This window comes from Cajanus cajan, chromosome 8 (assembly GCF_000230855.2).
Source record: "Cajanus cajan strain Asha chromosome 8, NIPB_CcT2T_4, whole genome shotgun sequence".
Lineage (NCBI taxonomy): Eukaryota > Viridiplantae > Streptophyta > Magnoliopsida > Fabales > Fabaceae > Cajanus > Cajanus cajan.
Window position 1 is genome coordinate 19,252,142 of NC_138524.1, and position 16,580 is coordinate 19,268,721.

Below are 16,580 nucleotides of genomic sequence, written 5' to 3' on the forward strand. Positions count from 1 at the left end.
AAATGATAAATTATAAATATCAATTAGTATGAAATTAAAGTTAAAATATTTTTATGTAAAAGAAAGAAAATATAATAAAATTTAAAAATTAATTAAAATAAAATTAAAATTATAATGTTTATTTACGAATGAGATAAATTTTAATATTTCATTAAAATAAAATTAAAGCTTAAATTATAAAATGAATAAAGTTTAGAGTGAGTTAATGTCTATATATATATATTTTTTTTTATTATTTATCTTTTTTTCGTCTCACTCTTGGTAACACGAACACGAGTCCTTAAGCTGAACAGAACACATTCCTCTTGCCGCAATACGGTGCGGTTTGAAGGATAGTTCCTCTTTCTCTTCGTAAGTTCTTTGCTTTCTCGCTAGGGTTTCAATTCCTCTTTACTTCTACAACTAATTTTTTCCTTCGTTATTTCATCTGTTTAATTGTTAATACGTTGGAGGTAGAAACAAAAAAATATTCAGAGGCCATTCTTCGAACAATTAGAAAGCAAATAAATTGGGGATTTAATTTTGATTAACTTAATGTGTATTTTACGCTATCGTTGAATCATGTACTGTCATTTAGAAAAAAAAATAGTTGAATACCTTTTCCAATGATTGAATAAGCTTAGTTAAGTTTTACTTTTGCTCTGGATTCAATTAGAACAAGCTATCATGTGGAATTTGATTGTATTTAGTTGTGTATATACTATATCTACATTGAAGTTTGACAACCTTTTATGTTACTATTGAACTCAATTTGGAAATTTGTTTACCCTTGTTGTCCTGTTGATGATGTTGGAAAGTTGTTCTCTCTGTAATATTGATTTTATGTTGTTGATTACTTGAGTCCTTGTGTTCTGGCGGAAACTTTTGTGTTTTCTTTTGAAAAGGTGAAAGAAGGGTGGTGTTGTGAATCAACTAAAATCTTTTCATCCTTGCAATGATCAATGCAAGGAAGCATTGCGTTGACACTTCAAATAACAGCTGTGGATGCATATTTAACTTGGACACTTTACAGTCACTTTGAATATTGTTAGCTGTATTTTACATTTTGTTTCTTTGTTTTTTAAACTTTTTATACCAATACAAATGGGAATATTACAGTGATTTGATAAATTGGAACATTTTATTGTGTTCACAGTGACTCATGCCCATTTTTAAAACATCTATCATATCTTGGTTTATGATTATATTCTATGTTAATTTTATATTAATCCTAGATCATGTATCAGCGTATTATAGCCGTGGCATATCTTATGGTATTTTAAATTTGCCGCATCCAAATGTTTGTGTCTCCTGTATCATATATATGAATATATCTGTGTTAATTTGTGTTCAAACTTTCTAGGTCAGTGGTATATAAATGTTCTTTGGTTATATTTTGCTGCTCTGACAATTCATGTTGATTCAACCTTGTCAGTTTCTCTCTTCTGGTTGTATTTGATTTGCCAGGGACTAGAGGCTTATCTAAAGCTTTTAGTTCTTGGGGCCTATTAACATCATGAGGTTGCATTGAAATTGTGAAACATTTTTGGAGAACTTATTCAGTTGGTGTGTATAACCTTGGTGACTAAGATTGGAGTACTAGATTGATTTATCAACATTCTTACTATGTTGTAATTGATGAGGTTACATTTGTCCCTTTAAGAGTCTTTCTATTCTATGTTTGTTTGGTGTAGTTGTGGTGTCTGAGTATTTGTTCTGTTGATGTTTGCTCAGTTCAGTGAAAAAGTGGATTCCTTTGATTGTTTAAAGGGTAGCAATACCCTAGATCAAATGATGGAGAGTGGAGCTATTAGTCAGCCTGAACCACAGAAACAGATATGGTGTGAGAAAAAACAGGCTGCTGTTAATGAAGAAATAAGGAGAATGAACCAACTGCCTGCAAACAGTTCCTATGTTACACATCGTCTGAAGGTTCTTAATAAAATTCTGCAACTCATGTCAATTCAGGTATACCATTCTTTGTTTTCGGCCATAGGTACTTTCTTCTACTTTTTAGTTTCATAAGAATGTTTTTGCTCCTAACAAGTGATTTATTGTATTATTCTTTTATGCTGTTATGTCAGAGAACTATATCACAGGAGCAGGAGCTGGAGTTGCTTTTTGCCGGTCTTTCTTTGTGAAAGAGTTATTACTGGTGATGGTAAGTTTTCAGGGAATCAATAGGAGGTTTATAACTATTGCAGTGTGGTTTGCGCATGAGGTCTACATGCATGTTATGTAGGCTTCTGATATTGCTCCTCACTGTTATAATTGTAGTTTTTTTTTGTTATTATATACGTTAATTTAATTTGGGAACTTTTTAAGTTACAAAATCAGCTGATTCTGGTGTCTTTTATTTTTCACTCAACCCCTGGCCCAGGTTTGAAATTCGGTAACCACGTTGTTGTGGTGGTGTTTATAGCAGTGGATCTGGATCTTAAAGGCCAAAAGATAAAGAAAGGGCTTGTTTACAGTTCGTATGTATTGGCATTTAGATATGCAATATGGCCAAAGCCAGTTATGGCTTTACTTTTAACTTAGCTGAGCTTAAGCAACAATAATGTCTACTCTTTAGTTACTTTTGATATAATGTAATAGTAATACATCGCGTTGCAAGTTGAAACCTTGCTACCTCTGTTCCCTTCTTTCTTTTGTTTCATCCATGGTTCATGCCATGGAAGAAATTTCTTTCATAATCTGGTCATGGATCATCTATGTTGTTATTGACAAACTCTACAAGGCTCTGGAAATGACCAGGTAAAAATATCAAACCAAAATGCACAATATATTGTCAATAGAAATTAGATTTTCTGTAGAATTGTTGAATGAAGGCATCACATTATATTCTTTGGGTACGGACGACGCATTTGTTTGAGTTCATATATAATGTTAATCGGTGATTAAATAATGGCGAGTTCATTTTTTTTATAAAAATATTTTCTTAACCTTTTTTTGTGTTACAATATTTTCTTTACCTTTGCGAATAATAAAGCATTTTTTTAGTGTAATAATATTCTATGACTAAAAAGTATATAACACAGCATTTAGTGTTTTTATTTTATTATTAAATTTTTAGCAATTTCATTTGTTTTTGTCCAAGGACATGTTTCAATTCCAAAGTTGATAATTAAGGGTTAATATGTATTCACAGGTAGTGACTTTCTTTAATTAAATATTATTTTAACACAGATGAAAATTAAATCTTAACAATTTCATTTTAAGCAAAAGCTAGTGTTAAGTTCTTTTTTATTATTGATTTATGATTATACATAGAAAAGCGTATCTATGATGTATAATTAAACATACCGTGTATTGTAAGTACCCGACTATTTCTTAATGTGATTTTATAATACTATTTAGTTTGTGATTAGTTTAATTTATTTTATCAATTTTTTGATAAGTGTGTTGGAAAAATAAATAATTTTTTATTTAAATTTAAACCTTAATCTCGAGGTTATAAATAATATTTTTTAATGCAATGTTTTTCTAAACGTGTACGAAAATTTTGCTGAAGAGCCGAAAACTAGTTGGGTGGTTCATTTAAAAACTGAAAGGGTTTGTATCTCTAATGCTTAATTTGTTTTCGTGGAGTTTAAATGGAAAGAATTGTAATAGGAAAAAAGTGAAGTGGAAGAGATTAAGGACTTCTCTTAATTAGTCATAAGAAGTGTTAATGTTATCAGAAACAAGATTTTGAGGATAAATTGGGAAAAAAAATTAAATACATAATTTATCCTTTACATATATCTTATTTTCGGTAATAGGTGAAGGAAATAATAATAGTGGTTATAACACAGGTGTTGTTAGATGATCAGAATGATACCTTAAGTAATAATAGTGGTTACAACAAAATTGTTGTTAGATAATCAGAATCATATTTCTCAATTCTCGTTCTGATTATCTAACAACACTTTCTTGATGCAATAGTTTTGTTTGTTCCTTTCTTGTTTTGTTTTTCCATACGTTACCAAAAAGAAAAGAAAAATCAGAATGATATATGCTGGAAAAGATAGTGGTTACAACAAAAATGAATATAAAATAAATATTCTTCAATTGATTAACAGTAATAATCTCATCAATTGTTAAATAGTTCAAGTTAACAAATATTCTTTAGCGTGTTTTAATATTATAAAATAAATTAAATACAAAGTAAAAAAGCTTCAAGCATACCATGATAAAAGTTTTGAAGTAATTATTATGTAAGTTATCAAATTTACCTGCAAAAACTTATATATTGTGCAAGTATTATTTCCTCCACCATAAATTTTACAAGTATTTTATTAAAGCAATGTAAAATCATTATTTGAATTCTCAAGCATATAAAAATTATAAATAAATAATACATGTAATGACACTGCAATATTTTATATTATTATTTAATAACAAATTATTATGTATACATAAAAGTTTCTTACATTATTATTATGTATCGTACCTGATTAATATAAAATATATTTTGGATTTATAAAAATAATTTAAATTATAATTTAAGGTTATTTTTGAATTAAAATGAATAAGCAGTTAAAAATTAGTATACATATAAAAAATAGAAAAAAGTAATTTTAGATGCTAAAAAATATATATTTTTGAGAATATGATAAGAAAATTTTCAAGCAAAACCTTTTAGTTTAAGTTAGGAGAAATAAAGAAGAAAAAAAGGTTTGAAGAAATAATTCATTGATCTCAACTATTATGATCTTAATTAAACTTCGTTGTGACACATAGATGAATTTTATTTACTTTATTTTATAAAACTAGAATAATTAATTATGTTATCTGAAGACTAAAACTAGTAATAGGAGATTGTATAATAATTCTTTTTCAAATTAGGTGTTCTAATATGAGAATATTTCATTAACATCTTTACCTTAATTTAGTCTAAAAAATGTGATTGTAGATATCTATATTAATATATAAAAGGATACTCTTTTTAATAATTATTTTGATTTTCACATTTTATTAATTATCATATTTTTTTTATTTTATATTTTAAAAATAATATTTTTAATTAAATTTAAAAATTTGAAACTAATAAATTAATTATAATATTATTTAAATTAATATATTTTTATTACTTAATTTTTTATTTTTATTAATTTATTATAAAAAAAGATAAATATATAATATTTTTAATCTCATTATTTAATGAATCATTATATCTCTTTTTTATATTTTCTCTAAATAATTACACACAATCTTATAATATTCTATTCCTATATATAATTCAGACTCATACATATAAATAGAAAAATATCTAAATCTAAATCCAAATGTAATAAAAGTGAAAGGTCGTACCTCAGAACACAACCACACACACCTCATCGGAAGACACCGCGGACGACATGGCCGCCGCCGTGACCGATATGGCCCGCCGCCACACGATTAGCCAAATACTGGTGGACCTCGTCAAGTTCGCTGTCGGTTCCGCCATCGACGGCTCTCGCAAAATCATCCCTGGTCTCTCTCATCACTCTCTTCGTATTGCACTTTTCTATATCATGTTTCATTGGGGGTGAATTTTAGGAAAATAATTAAAAATTTCTTTTTTCGTAACTATTTTGAGTTTTTGATTAATTGGGCACCCAAGAATTACTGATGCTGGGCAATTTATTGTTATTATTTTTTAAGTTTTATTTGTGTGACTGTCCAAACGAAAAAATTTAAGTACATCAGGTGCATCAGTACTAATCAGAGTCGAAGTTTTCCCTCGATAATTTGTACTTATATTTAATGCAGATTTTATTAATACTCATTTAACTCAGTAATAAAGTGATTGTTGTATTCGTAGGAGAGTAAAAAATAAGGTAGTAGTTTTGTAATTATAACAACAACTAAACAAACCTTATCTCACTAGTTTTATGGTTATTGTTTACTAAAATATTAGTAAAACAAAAACTCATGATTTTTCATATGTAGGCAGAATTGAAGTGAATCTACATGTGAAAAATAAGTAGTTGTGTTGGGCATTTGGGTGGAACAACTTCCGAGTATCTTGTCCCATTTTTTTTTTAGTATTGACAACAAGTATTCTCTACCAGAGACAATTTTGTCGACTAATCTTGTCCCACGTTTTATTATGCATAATAGCATTTGTCATTAATTCTCTAGTCTTATGACTTGTCTTCCATATCCTTCATCCCATTTCATCGTTGATTCGTGACTTTATTAATCAGAGTTTGGTAAATATAAAGCCACACATGTGTATTGTAGAGGATAAAGTATACTTAAGAGTTATTGATTAAAAAATCAATTATTGGAGTTGTGACTGATTTTAGAGTTTTAAACATGTACTTACTTTTATTACACATTTAACCCTTGAGGTTTTAATCAAAAGATGTTAATACACTTTATTTTCTGGACTACACACTACTCACTTTAGGATCATGGATAATCAGCTACCATTTTCTGGGAGTCAATCTCAAACCATTTGTGATTTCTCATTTTCTTCATCATTCTTTTGGTTTAGAGACAGATATCTACAGGCCCAAATCTTAGTTTTGGATCTCGTTTTGTAACTTAACCTGTTAGTCCTTTACTGAGAATTTCGGGTGAATTTACTAGATTCAATACATCCTTTTAATTTTAGAAGAAGAATGTATTTTATGTTCTCAAAACTGTATTTGCATTTTTTATTTAACATATTCTCCATTTAAGGCATAAGTATTATGAAAATTATGAGGAGTTCTGTTGTACTCAAGAGATTATTGCTACATAGACCACACATCATCAATATCAATTATATATCTCTGCGTTTAAGTTTCACTTTCAATATCAACAGTTTAATTTCTATGCAATAGTAGTGTAAAATGTTTTATATTATCAACCAGTCAGAAATTAAGATAAATATTACTTTTTAAAATAATTATTATAAAAGTTAACAAATTTATTATGTATGACAATTTCTAACTGTATGACAATATAAAGTCTTTACACCATCAGTGCACGGACTATTTACTCATCATACATTCATATATTTTAATTTCCAAGTGTTGCATTTCTAGTTTCTGTTTAATTCCTTGCCTGTATGTGTATTACAAAAAATGACTATTTACACATCAAAATCTTGACATTTTTAACACTTACGGGAAATAAAAGTAGAGAAACATGTGTTTCTCTTGTTTCCTTAATCCTTATCCAAAAAGGAAGTGGTAAAGAAACAATGATTAAATTAAAAGTTTAGTTCCTAGTTCCTACACTTGACATCATTTATTGGTTTAGTCCCTATACATGTTTTATATGTAAATATAATTACTTTATTTATTACAGGTAGGAAGCAGGTAGATAAGATGGTGCCAGAAGGATTGGCAAACATACCCTTGCCAACCCCTATAAATACCAAGAAACACCCTGATCTAAAGGTTGCAAATAACCTCAATTTTGAGACAAAAATGGAGGAAGTGAAGGAAGACTTGAATTACATAAAGCAACAGTACAAGACATCAACCAAACGTGTTGAGGAGTCACAGCCTCCAAAAGAATCAGAGGATGGCATTAAGGAAATCAATCTTGTGCAGAGCAATGGAAGGAGAGTATTCATTAGGTCTCGTCTATAGAATGGAATTTACATAACTTATACTAGAGATTCTCTATATTATAAGATAGTACAACATAATATGTCGCCACTTGAGGTGTACCAAGTCTCTTAGGTCCTATAACATGTCCTTAATATCTCAATAGTATTAATATCATATAACATGCCCTATAACATCTATTTTTCAATGTCCTGTATGTATAATGTCGTATTACATCTGTTTTTCAATGAATATACTGCAATTTACAAACCCCTCATGCTTTTGCTTATTTCAGTTAAAGCAGAAAAGTTGGGGGCATAGTTATGTTTTATAAACTGGACGGATTGGTTAGATTATAAAGTGTGAACTATGTATTTGTTATGAACATTATTCAATTGGTTTTGCTAACTATTGTTAGTTTGCCACAAGGGTAACAATTAAGGAAGCAAGAGTGAAAAACTTTTGCTAGAAAGTGGTAACTGTTATAAATATATTCTCACAATTTTGGGTACAACTTCTGTTTATTGATTTCTTGATCTTTTATTAACTAAATATTAAATATTTAACCAGATAAACTAAATTAAATCATTACATGATGGTTGCCAGTTTAAATTAAATGAGTTTTTTAAGACATTAAGCTTCCTAGTTCTGTAATAATGACTACTGTGAAAAACAAGACCGTCAAATTTATATATCAAGATAAAGGAAGGTAACATACGAAATCACATTACACAAAAGAATAAATATGAAAAAAAAATATTTTTAGTCCATGTATTAAGTACAAGCACATAGCAGATAGACATAACGCTGGCCGAGTTTAGTAGAAGGGGTTAATCTCGGATATTTTGCTTATATTTAGTGTTTGTACATAGAACAGAATTATCTATTATGAGGGAAGCTACATTTGAAAAAAGAAAAAGTAAATTATTCATTTTTTCAATTCCCTTTACATTTTAGAAAAAATATTGTTCGTAAATAATCACACAAGAAGAGAGGGGAACAGTGGGAAACAGTGAGCAAGTAAGCCAATCGGTTCTTTTGTGAAGGCTGCATGAGGGTGTGTAACTATGGTTTCATTTCTGATATGTCTTAATTTATCCTATCAAAATTTCAAAGGTTTACATTTTTTTTTATTAATTTAAAGGAGAAACTTATTTCAAGCTTACAGATTTTTTTTGTATTAAGAAGCAAACAAAAATTCAAACTTGATTATTACAGGACAAGTATTTTAATGAGCCAAATTCCAAACTCATTAATTCACAAAATTAGCAAAATAAGAATGAAAATGCGTTAATTTTAACAGATATATGTTATATAAGTTTTTAAAGATAACATTGCCAAAAGAGTAGTTGAGATATAAAAAGCAAACATGAGGTGCTTTGAGTGATAGTCATTCATAAGAAAATTAAAATAATTAAAATTTTAAAAACCGCATAATTTGCTGTATATATACATGTATTTTATCACAATTTTGATGGTAGAATTTCCAATCAATGAGTATTACTTTGTACGTTATCGTATGTTACCTAACATTTAGAGAAGGCAAATCTCATCTTATGACTCGTTATTTGAAGTTAACTATGTTTGCAATTGCAAGTTGAAAGAGGGTATGATGCACATGAAAAACAGGTTATAATTATATATGTAACGTAAATAGCTTCTAACTCAAGAGTTTCTGTTGGCGTAAGACCAACAAAAGTAATTGAGTCTGCAATGAGTTAAAGACAAATATAATGAAAGCAGAGCATCCATGCAGAAATGTTGGATAAAACTTTCTAGATCATTTTAATGTATCTGGATCTTATTCAATATACTTTGGCATTTTCCGCACAATTGTTTTACTAATTGTCTAGTGGAGGAGAGGCGAGAAGCAACAGTGATATTGAAAGTACATAGATTGGTAGACGTAACACTCAGTAATCCATGCCTTTGAATCACTTTGTTTTCTTATCTGAAGGTGCACTACTTTTGTTATTACCCTTGTATGGTGCAGCACTATATGCATATTGCTGATATATAGAGAAGAAAACCATTTCAAGACAAACCAAAATGTTTTGGTAGCCTTCCTCAATACGTTCCACGGTTAGCCAAGAATGACGGGATCGGATTATTCCCAATGCTGCCAGGAGTTCAAGAACAATTCCCTGTATAATTAAATAAAGTTAGCTGTTAAACTCATATAACATCAGCATTAAATCAACACAATCTTGTATGGCTAACAAAAATCAGCCTTAGTATGTGTGTATTGTTCGTAATCTTGGATAAGTTAAATGTTTTCCTTATCCTAAATTGCAACCCCTCAATTTGCATAATCTAAGAGTAATGATATACGGATCGAAATTCCAAACCAAAATACAGTATTTCATCTGAAAAAAATTGGCTTAATAGCACCATCCAAATTCAACAGAAGCAAATCTTATACAATTGTCTATCAATCATGCTTATCAAGGTAAATAATAGGAACTTACCTGCCAAAAGCAGAAAAAGACAATCCCTTTTATACATAAAAACTTGGCAAGAGGCTGGTGTGGTTCCAGCTCTTTAGCAAACACATGGTAGAAAACAACAAGAGAATATAGTGCCAGTGACACTGAAATGTTTAGAATGATTGTGTTTGTCCAGCTGACCCAACTGGGATAAATCTCAAAATACTGTAGAGTTATCATCAAGATTGAGCACACTGGACGTATCACAACAAATTGCCAAGTCCAGTTTTTGAGAAGCTTCAGTGTGTGATGATCCAGACGAGTAGTATGAGGCTGCATATTATGGCCATGATGAGTTAAACTTCTCATTTGTAAGTAGAAATGTTCAGCGAAGTAAAAAGCAGAGTGTTGAGTTTAATCAATTTAATTCATGAATCAAGTGTACTATTCTGTGAACTGATGGTGATTCTATGCATCTTATGAAGAACATCTAATTTTCTGCATAAGATCCCCCCCTTCACTAGGCCACAACAAAAAAATGACTCGAGTTTATTTCAAAGTGAGGGATTATTATGCAAAACATGCATACTAACCTGATTTTATGAAGAAAAAAAAAAGCTGGCAGGATATTTAATTTATTAATACACTGCAGATAATGTTTTTACTAAAATAAACAAATTCTTTGCTGTTGTATGAAACCCTGTTGTAGCTTTGCAATCATCTTTTGTGTGTGGAGAAAACCAAGTTGTTGCCAACCAAGGGAAACATTAAAGATGGTCTAAGTGGGATATCAGTATCGATTGTGAGTTGTGAATTTAAGAATGTGCTATCTTTCTGGATCAATACAGACTCATTATTTGTCAGTGAAATGACAAATAATATCAATGATTGATAATAATAATAATAATGAATATAGCACCCCTTTTCATGGCACATAATAGTCCAAGAGACCATACATGACACATCAACAACTCCAAAAACTTCTTCATTTATGTGATGTCTCATTTCTGTAAATATAATCATGCAGAAAACATTACAAAAAGTTGTTGAGTATCAACCACCTGAAAAAGAGTCATTGGAAATGAATGGTGAATCTCTCTTCCCTTGATCCCATCTGGAACTATGTTCTTACTCAAGGAAATGTCCAAATAACTGTACATCAAACTCAAGAACTTAGCAATCACCTGTAGGAAACACAATGAGTAAGTTGAGTTATAGAGCATTAACTTACTAAATTGAAATAAATTTAAATATATTTAGTACAAAAGCATTCGCAAGGGTTTCCTACAAGGCCATAAAAAAATTCCAGGTACAAAATCTTACCAAAGCCTCGTAACACTCCTTAATTGAGTCCAAGAATGTGAAAAAAACTTCACTTCCAAAGAAATTTATCAAACCAACATAGGAGTCCACAGCATACAATGGGGCCATAAGAATTATAACTACTATGGCCTTCTGCTCCTTTGGTTTCTTCCAGTTCGAAACATGCTCTGAGAGTAGCTTCATAGCAAAATGCACACTAATCATGACACATAAAGTTGATCCATACAAAACAATCTCTGCAGTATGCATTTTGATTGTCTGTGCTGTTGAGCTGGGAGGGATTATAGATATTGAACCTGCAAAAGGATGACTAAGGTGGTTAAAGGGACTCATCTAAAGATAATAATATATCAACAGGCAGCACATAAGACTCCAATGCAATACATGAGCTGTTTTAACAGAGATTTATTGACTGTTAAAACTTTTAACAGAACATTAGAGTGAACAGAAGAATGAGTTTCCATTATGATAGTTGACAAAGATGCCAATTTTGACAGTTTGGAGAGAGCTTTCCACATAGGGTGGGTCAAGTGACTTTTTGTTACTTATTAGTTTATTACTTAATGAACATTGATTAATTGTTTTCAACTTAGAGGAAGAGTGGAGATTACTTAACTAAATCTAGGACATGTTTAGATAAACTTCTCCAGAAACACTTTTGAGAGAAAAATATGAAGGAAAAATGAAACAAGCTTCTCCATAAACTAATTTGTAGAAGTTCACTCCTATTAGCTTCTTCAAAATCTTATATTTAACTCATACGTAAGTTAGTTTTAGCTTATGGAAAAACTTATTCCAATTTTCCTTCCTATTTTTTCTTTCCTAGAAGTGTTTCTAGAGAAGCTCATCCAAACAGGCCCCTGCCATTTCTTCAACCTGATTCTAATTCTAGTTTGTTTATTTTTCTTCAATTTTAAAATTGGTCCTGGGCTCGTGGTAGGGATGGCAAATAAACCCGTACCGTGGGTAATACCCGAACCCGTCCCGACTTTGACGGGGAATACCCGCTTTGACCGGGTACGGGTACGGGTACGGGTAAAACCCGATAAATTAAATCGGGTACGGGTACGGGTACGGGTATATACTTACCCGCCCCGTCCCCGTCCCCGTCCCCGTCCCCATCCCCGTCCTCAGTTAAATACCCGTCCCCGGTTTAATTATTTAAAAAAAATTAAAATTTTAAAAATAATGTCTCTAGTCTAAAGTGACTCACTCCAGCAACACGATTATAGCAAGTTTAGCAACACGAATCACACGATTACACTCCAGCCTCCACGAGTTAGGGTTTCACACTGCGCACTCCAGCCTCCGACGGACGAGCCACTCCAGCCTCCGACGGACCAGCCACTCCAGCCTCCGACGGACCAGCCACTCCAGCCTACATTTTCTCCCTCCGAGCGGCTCCCTCACCACACTGGTACGTCTCTCTCGCTCAATCTCTCTAGGATCTCCTTTCGCACAAGCACTCCGTAGTTGGTATCTTGAGCCTTCCGACTCAAGTATATAATCTGATTATCTGGGTTTCTCTCTGTTTAAATAGGGGAACTGGAAAGAAGTGTACTTTTGTTTCCCTCTCTTTCTTCAGTTTGTCTTGCCCTTTCATGTGAACTATTAAGTGATATAACCTGTTTCACAATTTCTCACTTGGACAGTGAGAAGGATATGGTTCCAGTTTGGTTTGGTTAAAATGAAATATCAAATTCGAACTAAACTGACCTTTGTAGTTTGGTTTGGATTGGTTATCTCGGTGTTTTGAATTTTTAAATATATTTTATATGACTTTTAATTTTTTAAATAACTAAGGAAATAAATTGACACAATGCTGAATCTAATAAACACATGAAAGTTTTAGTTTGCTGAATCACGGCCGTGACTGAGAATCACGACCGTGATCTTCTCTGGAGCACATCTATGAAGGGTCAGTGGCGTTCACGGGTGTGATTGGGAGTCACGGCCGTGATTTTCTCTGGTGAATCACGGGCGTGATTTAGAATCGCGGCCGTGATTTTCCCTGTAGCTCAGCATTTCCTCTTTAATTCTTAAATCTTGATCCTGCTCAGAGAAAACACAACACATACCAAGAAAAGCATAAAATAGGAAAATGATATAAAAATTTATTAAAAACATGAAAGATATGCATGATTATGCTATGAATTCTTGTGAATTAAAGTGCTAAAATACGAGTAAAATTCACAACATCAGTCCCTGAATATGTTGTAAGTGGATTTCAATTTCATTAGTCCAATCTAATTTTTCAATTCTAATTTTTAAAATTTTCATTCATAACTCAATTCTAATTTTTTATAAATTGTCTTATGATAGGTGGATTGAAGCTTAATGACACTCAACATTTTCCACTTGCAAGATGAATTTTAATTTTTATTTGAGAAATTTCAATTTATTTTGTTATTTGAACTCAACATTGTGGTTGTTTATTTGTGACAATACTCAACATTTGTGGTTGTTTAATTTATAAGATTTTAATTATGTGTAGTTATTTATTATGATGTGAAATATTTGTAGTTGTTTAATTATTAAGAAGTCTCTTGATTAAAATATGAGATAGACAAACAACCCAATTATCATTGTAATATAACATAAAAATAAGTTAAAAAAATTTTTGTAAAAAAAAATTATTTTTTTTACGGGTACGGGTACGGGTATACCCGATACCCGACGGGGACGGGGATGGGACAAAAATCCCATACCCGACGGGTATGGGGACGGGGACGGGTATGGGTTTTAGTCGCGGGGACGGGGACGGGTATCATCAAACCCGTACCCGCCCCGCCCCGTTGCCATGCCTAGCTCGTGGGATGCACACCTTTAGTTAATTGAACAGGTAATGTTGTAGGCTAGTTAAAATAAGAACGCAAATGGACATAGGATCTATAACAAAAGTTTCATCCCAATTTGACAAGGCTGGAAGTGAAGAATCAGTTTATTTAATTTTTAAATATGATTTAACCACGAGAAAGGAAGAAACAAAAGCATACATTTCATAGTCCATTATACCAAAATTTCTTTTGATCCCCAAGGTACCATGGTCTTGCTTGTGTCAGGTCCATCATGGTTTTAAATTTTGGTTGTCATCACAGTGGCAGTAAATGCACAAAAATGCAGCCACAATAGCGGTAAATATGTAGTTGCATAAACCTCAAAAATCACTATTGCAATATAAAACCTAGGATCCATTTGAATTTTGACGTGCAAATTTCAACGGTTAAAGAACTAGTCTTGTGCAAATAAAAACTAGCAAAAACCTATGATGCACCGATACGATATGCGTATCGGATACGACACATCCGATACAACGATACGATTATTTTAAAATATATAGGATACAATACATGTAAGATACATGTTATCATATGTATCAATATTCATGTAATATAATAAATGGATGCTTGTAATTTTGATCAAAATTCATAAACATTAAATATATAATTATTATTTTACAAATCCAAATTAAAAACATACTTATTGTACATTACTAAAAATAAATAAATTATAAATCATTTCATCATATTACTTTTTATTATTTACAAATACAAATAATATTACCAATTTCCTTTCTTTCTTAAAATTATCTATATAGAAGATAATTTTCATTTACAGTTCATCAAGGACCAATATTTCTATATTTCTATATTAAACATGTTTATATATCTTATTTAGTTGTAATGGATATTTCATAATTTTTTAAAAATTTGGATACTTTATTAATAAGTATCGGTGAAGTATCTGAGAGTATCAGAATTAAATAAAATTTTCATAATATTTTTAAAGACTAGGATACTTCATCGGCACGTATCAGTGAAGTATCCAAAGAATATTGTATCAGATTCAAATACGTGAAGTAAATTGAAGTATCGAACACATATATGTGAAGTAAATTGCCAAAAACTAGTTGCACCATGTCAATCTGTTGATCACCTTTGAGCATGAAACTCCCTCACTTCCGTACTTTTCCACAGAAGTTCTGCCGTGCCCATCGCTCCCAACAGTTCAAGATTGATTAAACCCCACCAAATGGTTCTAAATACCACTCTGATTCTTGACATAACCAGGTCTTACTCTCTCTTGATCAAATTACTCACATGACAATAAAAATAAAAAATAAAAAAAGATGAGTTCTAGCATCCAACTCAAAATCACAAGGGTTGTGAACCATCCTTCCCAGACTAATCCTTGCTGAGTTCCTCTGGAACTTATGGCATTTTCTCGAACACCTACGCTACAGGCCAACCTAGATCCCTTATTTATGACCACATTTAGGACCCCGTTAATATGTTACTTCTGTTATGGAATCAATCACCAAAACCCCTCCATCAATCACCAAAAACCCTTTTATATAGCCACATACTGGAGCATAGAACTCACCCTTAACCTGACAATAGCAGTTCTAGTGGGAACAAGTGTGTTCCATGGATCTCAATAAAAAAAAAAAATAAATAAATAAATAAAAAATAAAAACTTGCCTCGCTGGTGCGAGTGACCATAATATCAAAACATTACAAACACTAAATCTGAACTACCCTTCTGTTCTACACCATGGTATGAAGCACTGAATCTAGATTTATAGAGATTACAAATAAATACAACAAAAGAACATGTGTAGTTTATAAGTCAAAGAAGCAAAATAGGTAAATGGCATCATATAATCACATAGAATCATTATAACAAGTTTTGAAATACATGTAGAAGTGGCGGTGTTACCAAGGTTCCAAAACTAGATTTGCCTTGTTCTTCTTAGTTGATTGCTGATATTATTGCTTGTTGAGTCTAATGTTGACTTAGATAACATAGCACAAGTTAAAACTTAAAAGTCCTATAAACATTAGAATTAAATTGTTCACTTACCTTAGGTTGATGGGTTGATTAAATTAGATTGCAGTTGCAGAAGCAGAATGCATTCATGTCAAACTCCTCATCTTTGTGGCACAGGGCTGAAGTGATGCATTTATATTTTAATCAAATTGATTTTAATATTTGTTTTTGTTAGAAACATGTGTCTCTATGATACAATATTGTTTTAATGGAAGACTCATACTTTAAATATTGGTTGCACTGAAATAATTCCAATTCAATTTTTTTTTTCTTTTATGAATAAAATAATAGATATGAGATGTTATTGTCGAGCGTACTACCAAGTATGGAACAAATAATATATTGAGAATTCTTTTTATTAATTATCATTTTAATCGAAGTTTGACAATATCCAAAATTATAACTTTACTTATCGAATTGAATTGATATATAAATTGGGTACTCTTTTAATAATATGTTAATCAAATTAATAAAATCATTTCTTTATATAACTAAACTTTATAATCAATAA

At 31.0% G+C, this 16,580-nt stretch overlaps 3 protein-coding genes across 7 annotated transcripts; 2 read left to right on the forward strand and 1 right to left on the reverse strand.

Moving 5' to 3' along the window:
- The first annotated feature begins 207 nt into the window (after positions 1-207).
- On the forward strand, positions 208-2,602 carry LOC109798901 (uncharacterized). Of its 2 annotated transcripts, none has more exons than XM_020359333.3 (4): positions 208-351; positions 1,714-1,947; positions 2,064-2,140; positions 2,360-2,602. In XM_020359333.3, the coding sequence occupies exons 2-3, from the start codon at positions 1,771-1,773 to the stop codon at positions 2,118-2,120; spliced, it is 234 nt and encodes a 77-aa protein (XP_020214922.1). In that variant the 5' UTR covers positions 208-351; positions 1,714-1,770; the 3' UTR covers positions 2,121-2,140; positions 2,360-2,602. The 2 variants fall into 2 exon arrangements, with proteins under 2 accessions (XP_020214922.1, XP_020214923.1); XM_020359334.3 differs by having other exon boundaries at positions 237-351; positions 1,719-1,947.
- A 2,645-nt stretch (positions 2,603-5,247) lies between these two features.
- LOC109798867 (uncharacterized) lies at positions 5,248-7,901 on the forward strand. Its single transcript, XM_020359281.2, has 2 exons — positions 5,248-5,436; positions 7,246-7,901. Exons 1-2 carry the CDS (start codon positions 5,322-5,324, stop codon positions 7,530-7,532), a joined length of 402 nt encoding a protein of 133 aa, XP_020214870.2. The 5' UTR covers positions 5,248-5,321; the 3' UTR covers positions 7,533-7,901.
- A 1,199-nt stretch (positions 7,902-9,100) lies between these two features.
- Positions 9,101-16,259, reverse strand: LOC109798825 (uncharacterized). Of its 4 annotated transcripts, none has more exons than XM_020359223.3 (5): positions 16,103-16,259; positions 11,240-11,535; positions 10,978-11,100; positions 9,959-10,249; positions 9,101-9,634 (listed from the first exon to the last, which is right to left on the reverse strand). In XM_020359223.3, the coding sequence occupies exons 2-5, from the start codon at positions 11,486-11,488 to the stop codon at positions 9,425-9,427; spliced, it is 873 nt and encodes a 290-aa protein (XP_020214812.1). In that variant the 5' UTR covers positions 11,489-11,535; positions 16,103-16,259; the 3' UTR covers positions 9,101-9,424. The 4 variants fall into 4 exon arrangements, with proteins under 4 accessions (XP_020214812.1, XP_020214813.1, XP_082918039.1 ...); XM_020359224.3 differs by lacking the exon at positions 16,103-16,259 and adding an exon at positions 15,959-16,091; XM_083061913.1 differs by lacking the exon at positions 16,103-16,259 and adding an exon at positions 15,938-15,959.
- Positions 16,260-16,580: the final 321 nt, after the last annotated feature.